Source organism: Manis pentadactyla, chromosome 10 (assembly GCF_030020395.1).
Source record: "Manis pentadactyla isolate mManPen7 chromosome 10, mManPen7.hap1, whole genome shotgun sequence".
Lineage (NCBI taxonomy): Eukaryota > Metazoa > Chordata > Mammalia > Pholidota > Manidae > Manis > Manis pentadactyla.
Window position 1 is genome coordinate 63,839,123 of NC_080028.1, and position 12,506 is coordinate 63,851,628.

A 12,506-nucleotide genomic window follows, 5' to 3' on the forward strand; every position below is an offset into this window, starting at 1 on the left:
CCAGCCAGTTTGGGCGGGTCTGATGTCTATACCCTCCCTCCTCACATGCTCCAAGAATAGTTTACGTGGTATGTTTAGAATATAAACAAGCATCTAACTGAATGTAAACACCAGCCAAAGTCCCCAAATTCCTCCCTGTTCATGTCTGACCATTTACCTACTATAAAAAAAGCACATAGATTTTGGTGAATGATAAAACTGTAAGCTTTGGATCTGTGAATGAAAGACTGTATTTTCCACAAACTTCCCAAGCTACCATTGGAAAAAAAAAATCTCTATGGAATTTTAACAAATGTATAAAAGCCACCAAAAATGAGTGATAATATGTACCTGAAAAGGCTTATTTAGTATGGCTCTGGTCTCTTTGTTGGTTAAAGAACCTGTGTCTTAAGTCTGAAATTTAATTGTAAAACAGTTAAGAAAAGTGAGGGTTTATAAGATGGAATTAAAAAACAAGGAGTGTGATACGTTCAGGTGAAAAGCAAAACTGAGACTTTTGGTTTTAATTGAGGGTCCTGATTCTCTAACTTCCCCCGAAAACCTTTTTCCAAAAGAAAATTTTTCTTTGAATCATGGGCTGTAATTAGTGTCATGACTGAGAAATTGTAACATTAAGAGAAGAGTGGTTAAAGTAGTAGTTTTTAGGTACAAAATATTGACTGGATTAAACCCACTTGTTAGTGCTCGTTGGGTACAGAGTAACAAGTAAAGAAAGAGAGAACATAGATATGACCATTTAAAAGTGGTGTGTAATTTTGTTCTGACTCCTTTTGGTTAGATGACCAACAGTTGGGTCGCTAAAGCAGTTAGACCCTTTTAGTTCTTATTTCACTTGGCTTGTTCGTGGCACTGGCAGTGAGGTGCTGTTGACAGCTCTGGCCTTGAAACTTTTTTCCACTTGACTTTCACAACTCTTCCGCCTTGGTGTGTTGTCCCTTACCTCTCTGACTATTGCTTTCCAAATCTCCTTTGAGTATGTACGCTTACATTTGCTGTTCCTCTGAGTTTCCTCTTCACGTCTCTTCTTTCTCATAATACTTTTCTACATTATTTTTTAATAGTGCCACTCTTGATCGTGCTATCTACACTAAGACACATACTAGCAGTTTGACTTGACTTGTCAATCTGAAGTCCCTTATCTTCTCATCTGATCGTTGGACTGCCTCCTCCACATTTCTTTTCTTTTCCTGATGAACTTTGCTATCTACCAGTTTCTGAAACCAAAGAAAAGATTAATTTTAAGCAAAATGGTGGTGGTGTGCACAGAGAGATACATAAGCTCAGGTTTTCGCCGACATGATTCTTTTTTCTGTTCTTAGGATATGTGCAGGGAATGAGTGACTTACTTTCCCCTCTTTTATATGTGATGGAAAATGAAGTGGATGCTTTCTGGTGCTTTGCCTCCTACATGGACCAAATGGTAAGAATAGGGTTTCCTTTCTTTAGTCAAACTAATTTGGAAAATTTAGTTGTGTAATCCTATTATATAAGAATGATGTTTATATTTAGCCAGTTATGATGGAACTTAAAAAAGTCCTCCGTGTTATTTGTATGTTTCATTCTTTTAAATAGCCTTTTCAAGAGGCTTGGTAATATTGGCATTGTTTTTAATACAAAAAGTAGATAGTGCCTATAACATAGGAATAATCAGGATTTAATAATGGTAAATGCTTATGTTCCACAGAGGAGCTATGAGTCTTTATAGAATATTGATGGAATGGGTGATTTCAGTTCTTGTGAAGTAGTTGAACTTTCATATCATCTGTTCAGAGATAAAGCTTAGTCATTCCAAGTAATATCCTTGCCTTTTGTGAACATTTTGGACTTTGTCATTATAGTAACTGATTTTTCTCCAGATGTGTTTGAACTATTTGTAATGCTGACAGTTGCTTAGTAATTCACTGTTATTTTCTCACAAGCATGTTATTATTAGAGTTGAACTATGTCTATATATATATATATATATATATGTATATATATATGAAATTATGAAGAACATTTTATCTCATTGATATATCTTAGAGTTCCAGGACAGTAGTACAGAGAGAGTATTAACAGGGAAATAAAATAGAACAGTCCTCTCAAGTAATCTATTAGAAAGAAAAAAAGCAGAGGGGCTAAGAGTAGATAAAGGCATATGAAATCCAAAGACCTGACTACTTAGATCACTATTGTTTCAAAATAAAACTAATATATTTGATTCTGAGCCTTTAATGTCAGATAGTGAAATGCCTTGCTTGCAGGGGGTTACAGATTTTCAATGTATAATCATATATAACATTTCCCGGTAATACAGGGTTTAGCTCAGAGTTTCTGGGATGCAAATGTGAAATTTGAAAGTGGCAACCTTCTCTTTCCTGATTACTTCTCTTCTTCCCTTCTTGCTTGCCAGTTTTTTCTTTTCCATTCCAGTTTTTCCCACTCTTTAGATATAGTTCTTCAAATCTCTTACCCATGTTTTTAACTCATCCTCATTTCTTTCTGTTACTTCTTTTTCAAATGTATTTTTGATAAGATTTGATAGCTTTTAAATCTTTTGGTATTAAATTAATCAATATTCAAATTATGTAGTCCTTCACCATGAATGAATGTTTTTGGATTATTTTGAAAGATTATTAATTATAGTAATCTGGTAATAATGAGTCTGTCTTCCTTATCTTTTTGATTGATTGATTTTACCTACTTTATTAATTCCATTTACTCCCAAGTGCTCTAGAAACCTGAAGCATTAGTTATAAAGGTCTGTACAACTGATACTAATTGTATAAAAACTGTGTCTTACTTCCTTGTGTTTTTGTTGTTTATCCTCTTTACTCTAGAGCTAGTATGTTACTTGATAGAGAGGTCATGTTTTGTTTAACTAGTCTCTGGTGTGTTTCCAGAATTTTCCTAATGCCCGACATGAGGTTTTTTGTTCATCAGATTTTTGTAGAATAAACATGAATTCCCCAGTGCTGAGTTTAGTACTCTGCTTATAGTAGGTTCCTAAAGAATTAATAGGAACATAACTGCATTTGGTTTTTATAGTAAGAGTTCTCATAAAACTGAGCCAATAGTGGCACATTCAAATATATTGGTTTATGATACCAAATACATGCAAACATGTGCATGTATTTAGATTTCAAATGTAAGACTACTTCCTAAACATCTGTAATGTATACTTCAGTCTATCATTTTTGTGTATCAAGGTTCAAGTTCTTTGTCTTTTTCCACAGTAAATGTTCTCATTTGTTGGCCTTTTCCATTGAGGATGATCTGGGGATTTTCTAGTCTTTATTCTAAAAAGATCTCTTAATATATTGTCTATTAACACCTTATTTTGGGTAGTATTTGAATGAAAGGGCAGTATGTTGCAATCAGAATAATCTGCACGATTATTTTTTACAGCATTGCTATTGTTTTGGTGTCCTTAAATCTGCTATTGTTTGACTCCTTGTTTTACAGCTTTATTTCATGTAAGCTTTTATTTCTTTTGTGATGGCTGAACCTAATGTCCATAGATTTATTTTGTTGATATTTACTCACATTTAATGTAGGCCTAGGCATAGACTTTGTCTATTATGGAAATATTGTGGAACTATGAACTTTCTTATACCTACCATTCATTTCACCATGTAGTTTAATCGCTTCCTCTCCTCCTCACCTCCCTCCCTTATATATGAATATATATACACATATGTGTATGTATGCACAGATGTATTTATTTATTGGTACAGTTGAAGCCCTTTGTATATCCATTGTTGATTTCATTTTTCCTTCTCCAGAAATGGCTACTTTCCCAAAGCTGGCTTCTGTGATTTTGGGGAATGTGTCTTTTTATAACGCAGGATAGCAATGGCTGTGCCATGTTGACAATCCCAGACAAGCGCTAGCCTTTTGCTGTGTCATGTGCTGTTAATCAGAGAGTTAATTCTGCCTTTCCCCTACAGGTCCATGTGTAGTAAATGTAAGGAAACTGTCCCAAAGGCTTGCATTAGTCTGTTAAACTAGTTCTTTAGATCATTAAAGAGAAATAAGTTTATTGAGAATCAGTAGCTGTTAAAATTTTGTTTTCTTTTAACCAAGAATGACTGACTGCTTATCTGATAGATAGATGTTTCTAATAAAGCACTGTTATGTCTCTAAAACTGAAAAAAAGCGTGAGGGAGGAGATGTTCTTAGCTTTTCACAAAGGTTTGGGCAGCAGGACACCATAGACAGGTTGGGGCATAAGGGTTAAAGATAGCAGAATCATTCAAGAAGACTTTCATTTCTTTTTCTGCGCCCCCCTTACTGAAGTGTTGCTAGGGAAATCTCAGCCTGGAAGATTGTTACAAGTATGTAATATGCCTCAGTTCTCAAACTTTGATCTCAGAACCACTTCACACTTTTAAATATTATTCAGGACCCTGAGAACATTTGTTTATGTGAATTCTATCAATTGATGTTTATCATATGAAATACTCATACTGAGAAATTTATAAAATTATTAATTCATTTAAAAATAACAGTAAACCTATTATATACCTTAATATATATAACATTTTTTAATGAAAAATAACTCTTCCAAAACAAAATTTACTGAAAAGAGATATTATTTTATGTTTTATATTTTCTTTAATATGTAGTTTAATAGAAGACAGTTGGATTTTCATATCTGTTCCTGTACTCAGTATCTTGTGATATCACATCATGTGGCCATTACACTTGTGGAAGATTATAAAGTACAAAATGCACATAATGTTTTTGTATTATCATAAAACTGGCTTTGACTTCACAGATTCCCTGTGTCATAAAATCTAAGAAATAACTAGTTAATTCTTTAAAATGGGTTCGTGTTAAAGCTAAAATTAATCTTATTTCATATGATAAAGTAAAGGGACACTTAACGATGGAAATAAAGTATATCAGTCTACAGCTGCTACCTCTGCATTCTTTTTTTTTATTTATGTTAACATATAATGGGTTTATTTTTGTTATTTTAATTTTTTTATTAAGGTATCATTGATATACACTCTTAGGAAGGTTTCACCAGAAAAACAATGTGGTTAATACATTCACCCTTAACTATCGAGTGCCCCCCCCCCGCCCCATACCCCATTGCAGTCACTGTCCATCAGTGTAGTAAGATGCCACAGAGTCCCTAATTGTCTTCTCTGAGCTACACTGTCTTCCCCGTGACCCCCCCCCCACACACACACACTTTGTGCACCAGTCATGATACTGCACAATCCCCTTCTCCCTCCCTCCCCACCCACCCTCCCACACCCCTCTCCATTGGTAACCACTAGTCCCTTCTTGGAATCTGTGAGGCCGCTGCTATTTTGTTCCTTCAGTTTTGCTTTGTTGTTATACTACACAAGTGAGGGGAATCATTTGGTATTTGTCTTTCTCTGCCTGACTTATTTCACTGAGCATAATACTCTCTAGCTCCATCCATGTTGTTGCAAATGGTAGGATTTGTTTCTTCCTTATGGCTGAATAATATTCCATTGTGTTTATATACCACATCCTCTTTATCCATCCATCTACTGATGGACACTTAGGTTGCTTCCATATCTTGACTACTGTAAATAGTCTGCACTCCTTTTTATATAAATCAAATGAATAGAGGGAAAAAACAATCTATAGTTTGAAATCAAGGATTCCCTTTCCTTTCTAATGTTGCTTTAGCTTTTTAATTTATTGTGATTTTTTAATATAACCAGTGTGGTATAAGTCCAACATTTGTCCTTACACTTACATGCCACTTATGAGTGTTATGTACTATATTTACTCAGTATTACTTAATTGTAACATTTATTTATTTATTTTTAAAGCATCAGAATTTTGAAGAACAAATGCAAGGCATGAAGACACAGCTAATTCAACTAAGTACATTACTTCGATTGTTGGACAGTGGGTTTTGCAGTTACCTAGGTAAGTTTATTGAATCAAAATTATATCCAGCAAATTGTAGGAAAATACACAGAAAAAAATGTAAAGAGCTTTTTTAAAGACACAAGTATTTTGTTGCATGCCTAAATTCCTTTGAGGAATAAAAGTGTAGGACCAGGATATCTTTGTGTAATTGTGGCTTTAAACAGATTATTCTTAAGTGAATTATTTGTTATTTGGTGGTTTTTTCTTAAAGAAGTTAGTCTGCAAATTTGAATTGTTTCATTGAATTAGTAAGAGGCAATTAAATTCAAAAGACTTCTAATAGCCTAAGGCGCATAGAATAATTTGAATTTGAAGCAGGTCACTGTGTTATGAGATAAGTAGCACGAGAGTAAGCCATATATATTTTTTTCCTTCTGTGTAGAATCTCAAGACTCTGGATACCTTTATTTTTGCTTCAGATGGCTTTTAATCAGATTTAAAAGGGAATTTAGTTTTCTAGATATTCTTCGATTATGGGAGGTAAGTTTTTAAATTATTATACAAGTGTAATATTTATTAGAGAAAAAAAATAAATCTATAAAGTATAAATGCATTGTAATAGCCTAACTGAAATTTCTAAACTGTAACAGCCTAACTGAATAGGAACTGCAAGTATGTTCCAAAATGCAGTTGGTTTTGTGGGTTGCTCCTTAAAAATTATTGATCTTGAACTGAAATATCTGGTCTTGGGAACTTGTTTTCTGCAAATCACTATCCTTATGAGATTTGGAGCCAGTAGGCTTCCCAGACCAATTCTATGGACTATTTACTTGTACCTGTGTTTTTTCCTTGGGAAACTGGACTTTGTGTGGGACTCTGCCACATTATGGTATAGATTTGTATAGTGTTCAGGGAAGTTTTGACAGGCCCATCAGTTGAGATTGCATTTTGTTTGTAATTTCTGAGGTGTTGGGAAGGAGCTGACTTGTGTTTTTCTTTTTAAAAGAAATTTTAAAGTAGAATACTAAGAATAGTATAACATCTCATGAATATAGAACTATTTATATAGTTCCTACTTGATAGATACATTGCTTGTTTGCACCAACAGTACTGCAGTGGACATCACATTTAACTAAGGCAAATATCTTAATATGCATAATTGTATGTATACCTCTGACTGACTTTAGAGTAATTTGTTGATACCTCTGAGTCAAAGACTAACCAGTTTTTAAGACTTTTGGTAGATTTTGCTAAGTTGCTCTCAAGAAGAGGTGAGAGATCTTTAATTTTCAGGATGGGCACACTAACAATAAGAAAGGCCACATTTAATCATTGGCAGTCAACTTTATCTCTGGCCTGATTATGTTAGCTGATGCCTTAGGCTGAGATGGAACATAATTGGGTTGTATATCACCCACCCATATCCCACCATCCATATTTAACGTATGTAAACATTTTTCCGGATTTCTTGTTTTTTCTTTTTTTGCAAGAAAAATTAAAGATACAGCTAATGTCTTCTTTAATCACCAACCTGAATCCCATTTTCCTGTCCCCCACTCTAGAGGATATTCATGATCATATTTTTGGTGTGTATTCTTTTATTCCATTTTTTTCCCTGGACAACTCTTGATGAAAAATAAAATTATTTTCTTCTCATATATCTGTTAGGTTATTAACAGATCAATGTGCTTTTAAAATAGAATATTGATATAATGACTGCTGTCTTACCTTTATAAAAATAAGGAGTTACAGATATTCTCCCAAGGAAAGAATGGGGGAGACAACCTATTTCGGTAATACATAGACTTAGATACCCCAGTGCCCTCTGAGACTTTTACAGCTGGAAATTGATTCCTATCCTTTTGGTGACTATACTACCATTAGCGAAGGTGATGTTCTGACTGAAGGATCATCACTGTGGAGGATCACTTTCTTTGTTTGCAGTTATAAGTAAAACTCACATGTTCTTGACCTGGAATCATGTTTTAAATTTTGTCAATTTTGTTAATTAGTATCTCTACTTCTTTTTAAAGGATCAGTTGAGAATATTACTACCACATAGCTAGAACAACCCCTCAATCTGTGTTTACCAAATAAATTGGGATTGTTAATGAAGGCTTTGAGGTTAATTGCATTATAATTAAACTTGCAAAAATTGGATTTAGTATGAAAATTATTCAGCTTGATTTACTCCTGGTAAAAGAAGTAAAATAATTTCAGGTATGCTTTAATAGTATTGTTTATGTAGGTCTTTTTGTCTTTCCAACTAAGGTCTTACATTAACCAGAGAGGAACTAGGTCCTTAAACTTGAGGGCATTACCTGTATTTAGGAAGAATTGCAGCTATTTATCAAATGTTTTATGTGTTTCGGAATGAATTTTGGGTAGTTGATTGAGTCTTTGTCACAATCAGGGACACTCTGTGTTATATAATACGATGCTTTGAATGTAGAGCTATCTGTGGGTGATTTTGACTTCGTGCAACTGAATGTTTTTTTTATTTCCAGAATTTAGCTCTTTCCCCTCTCTCTCTTTTTTTCCTCAGAGACTAAAAATGAACGTTCGAAAAATACTGAAAACGCCTCTAACCCTAAAACCTTAAACTTCATAGCTGTGGCTCCTTAATTAATACCCTTTGTCATATTGGTTAGGCTCAGTGATTTGCTTATTGTACCTGCCTAAAGAGCCACATTTGCAATTCATCATACTTACAATAATGTTAAGCTTGATGTTAATTACTTTGTAGGTAAAGGTCAGACTTCACTTCCCTACCCTTCATTTCCTAACTAGAAAAATAGGGAATACCCCATCTAGGCAACTTCTGCTTTGCATAGTAATCATTCAGAGTTCAGCATTGTATTTGTGAGGAAAATATCTTAGAATTGATATAGTTTACTAAATAGTTCTATTTTTTATAGGTAATGTGGACTGAACTACCATGTAAAAATTTCCATCTTCTTCTCTGTTGTGCTATTCTGGAATCAGAAAAGCAGCAAATAATGGAAAAGCATTATGGCTTTAATGAAATACTTAAGGTAGCTATTCCTTTAATTTAGATTTTTAACATTTTGGCTTCCTCCTCTGTTTGGTGGTACTGATGTACAAAACATTTCCTTGGAAGCTTTATTGAATCCCATGAGTAACTTAAATTGTACCAATAACACTTAGTACTAGGACTGACTCTGAGAATGACAGTTCAACAAATACCTATTGGCCAGTTATTTTTACCTGGCTAATTAGGAAGAAAAGGAAATTCAACAAATGCTCTTTTATGTAGTTTAGTTTTCTATAAAAATAATTGTCTTTTGCTTATAACTTTGAGATAGTAGACTGGGGATTTAATGTTCCATAAACTTACTTGCCAATTTTTAGCTTTAAAACTTGAAATAATCTAGTGAAAGATATATTGATTTCCAGTTAATTTGTAGTAAATATTTTTATTTTAAGGGTCTTATCTGCAGTGAAATATAGTCGGTAATAAATTATTTATATAGTAGAATGTAGTAGTGCTTTCAGTTTAGATTATCATTTTTTTATTGATCCATTTTAGCATATCAATGAATTGTCCATGAAAATTGATGTTGAAGATGTACTGTGCAAGGCAGAAGCAATTTCTCTACAGATGGTAAAATGCAAGGTATACATTATTATAAATAATTGCAAGATTTTTTATTTGTATGTTTTTGGTGGGCTGAAGTCAAGAAATTATTTTTCTTAAAAGTAAAATAAATGACAGTTTTAGCAAGTTGAAGCCAGACATAATGCACTGGCTAGTATTTTGTTTTCCATTATAGATTTACAGCACTTAATTGAAAACAGTTGATTAATTATATTAGGTAGGAAACATAATGATGCAAAATGGCAAAAGTAATGAAGACATTTCTGTATAACTGAGGAGCCTGTAGGATTTAACTAAGCATTGATATATTACCCAATTGAATTAGTAAATACACAAAATGGACCTCATATTAAATACAGGTGCTACTCAGAAATAATTAGTGAATAATACTCAGTCTATGTCATTACATTTTATCAGTCAAGCTCTTAATAACTTTTAAAAACAAGGCAGTTTGATACACTGTGATCTGAATTCAAACCAAGTTATTATACTTTTGATTTATTTGGCTTTTGGATTTTTTAAAATAATAATTCTTGTTTGGTCTTTTTCATTTGTTCATGGTTCCAAATCCTTTGGTTCAGTTCTACAAACGTTTGATAGCTAATCTGTTTAAAATGTGTCAATGAGATACTTCTTACCTTTAAGGAAACTTTGTGTATTGAGGGAGAAAGATGGTGTAAATAAGATCTCATTTAACGTCTAAGATAATACAAAATAAGGAGAATGAAGTAAATGCTGAATATTAGAAAACTGTGTTTTCGAGATGGGTTGGGTAGAGAGTGACTAATTTGAAATAGAAGAGCAGGGAACCACTTACGGGAAAAAGTGGTTAGGATTTCATTTGGAGAAGGGAAGGCAGGTTTGAGAGGGTACATAACAATTACACTGTTAGAACAAATGTTCAACGTCAGAAATCAGTGTAGTCTTAAATAGAAGTGTCATTTTGTGACGACTCTATCCCTTCAGTGAGTGATGGTTTTGTGTTTGATTTTTCATATTTAGGAATTGCCACAGGCAGTTTGTGAGATCCTGGGGCTCCAGGACAGTGAAGTTACAACACCTGATTCAGACACTGGGGAGGATGAGAATGTTGGCGTGACTCATTGTCCTGCATCCGCGTTTCAGAGCGATTGCTTGCCTGTGCTTGCTGCCAGTGGGTCCAGAGATGCCCACCCAGTGCAGACACCAGTGTCCCCAGTGTTGGCGGATTAACACCTGCATGATCATTCTTCTTGCTTAATTTTTAAAGAGACATTTTGTTGCAACCTTTTTTAAGCACTTGAAAGGTGGAAATTTAAAATGTTGGTATTGATCATGCTTTAAAGTTTATGGAAAGAAAGTGTACCAATTGATGTTCTTGCATTAAAGCTTTACAAAGATTTAAACTAATTATTTTTGTAGTTACTTCTACCAAATAGCCTTTTCTTTTAAATAACATTCCTTCGTATTTTTTATAGCCAAGTACATTTTATTTTCTTGCTGATGAACTGGAATTGGATAAATATTACAAGTGGATGAGTTAGAAATTATGCACTTTGAAAAACATTCACTTTGTTTACTCTTAAGTTTAGTGGGTTTTGGGTTTCATTAAATGTTGAGCCTTTCTGTAGCATTCTAAGCTGAGAAGTAGCTTGTTACCCCAGTGATGAAATAAAAGAATTTGCTTTTCTCTATTGTTTACAACAATACTTAGCTTAAATATTTATGCTGGTTGAATGTGATTTAAGTTGGACATTTCCATCAGTGCAACTTGATGTGTAAAGAGCTATTTCAACCATAAGAAGTGGATTGGCAGTATATTTTTTACATTGAACTTTACTTGTATATAAAGACTGTATAAGTACATATTTATGAGTATAAGAAAGAATAGGCATATTTTCTTTAACTGAATAAACTTGACTTGATTTATATAACCTGATTTGACAAAATTATTACATAGCTTCAATATGAAATCTTTTTCAGAACTATTTTCTTAACCATACATTTATTTCATGAGACTACATTCAACCCTGTACCTGGTGTAATTTAAAAATTGCTTGTAACCTCACTTTACTAATGTTTATTATCTTTCCTAAAATGCATTAATGGACTAATCAGGTCTTTAAATTTTTATAAAATATTCTGCAAAAAGCTAATGTCAAAAATTTCGATATACTATCATGAGTCTCAAAACAATTATTTTTTGTATATGAATGAAGCTGTTATTTTTACCATGCAGTGTTGCATGATTTTTAAGTTATGTGGAAATGACATAACTTATTATGTTTTAATTGTAATTTGTTAACTCCTGTACATATCATTAAAATATATTTGAAGCCAATGTAGTGTTTTCAGTTACATTGCACTTAGAAATAGTCTGCTAGTTCTTCATCAGGAGCAGAAACCCATGACGGACCCCAGTACATTTAATGTTTTATGTGATTGAAACAATCATTTGGATGAGTTGGACATGAGAAAGAAACAAGACCCCTTTTATAACTGAAAAAAATATTTTCATCAGCACGAAATTGGGCAGAGATTTGCCTTGGAGGATATAGTTACTTAACTGGGTAAAACAACTCCCTACAATTGATGTTAATAATGTGAAGTAAAAGTTAAGTAGTTCCAAAATGGTCCAGTAGATAGATTCCCCAAAGAACTAGGGAACCAAATGAACTTTTTTCCTACTTGAGCATTAACTGACAGTAATATGACAGTAGAACCATTAGATTCTGTTTTTAATATCATATGTGTGTTATCTTTCATCAGTTAATAATGAGTAAGCCTGTTCAGAAAAAAGTAAACTGATCAAAAACTCAGTGTCTCCAGCTTTTCATTTCCGGCTGTTCAGGAAATTGCTTAGAACATCTTGATGTCCTTGTTCTTCCTGGACAGGAGCTTTTGGGGAGCTTTTCCCACTACATAATGTGTTGTCTACCTCAGAGTTCTAAAAAATTTTAATTCATTTAGTGAGTTGAATGTCTGTGAAGTTTTATTACAAAGCTACTTGTTAAAATATTTTTACTAAACAGTCTGAATTTCTATCTGGCACATTTCTGATGTGGAA

At 33.3% G+C, this 12,506-nt stretch overlaps 1 protein-coding gene across 4 annotated transcripts in view; it reads left to right on the forward strand.

The window, feature by feature from the left end:
* TBC1D15 (TBC1 domain family member 15) overlaps positions 1-11,780 on the forward strand; it is a 110,232-nt gene extending 98,452 nt beyond the window's left edge. For all 4 annotated transcript variants that reach the window (XM_036930809.2, XM_057486881.1, XM_057486882.1 and 1 more), the window contains 6 exons: positions 1,320-1,420; positions 5,799-5,898; positions 6,284-6,381; positions 8,760-8,876; positions 9,392-9,478; positions 10,463-11,780. In XM_036930809.2, the coding sequence (XP_036786704.2) occupies positions 1,320-1,420; positions 5,799-5,898; positions 6,284-6,381; positions 8,760-8,876; positions 9,392-9,478; positions 10,463-10,672 (713 nt within the window). In that variant the 3' untranslated portion in view covers positions 10,673-11,780. The remainder of the gene's footprint in view (positions 1-1,319; positions 1,421-5,798; positions 5,899-6,283; positions 6,382-8,759; positions 8,877-9,391; positions 9,479-10,462) is intronic.
* The last annotated feature ends 726 nt before the right edge of the window (positions 11,781-12,506 follow it).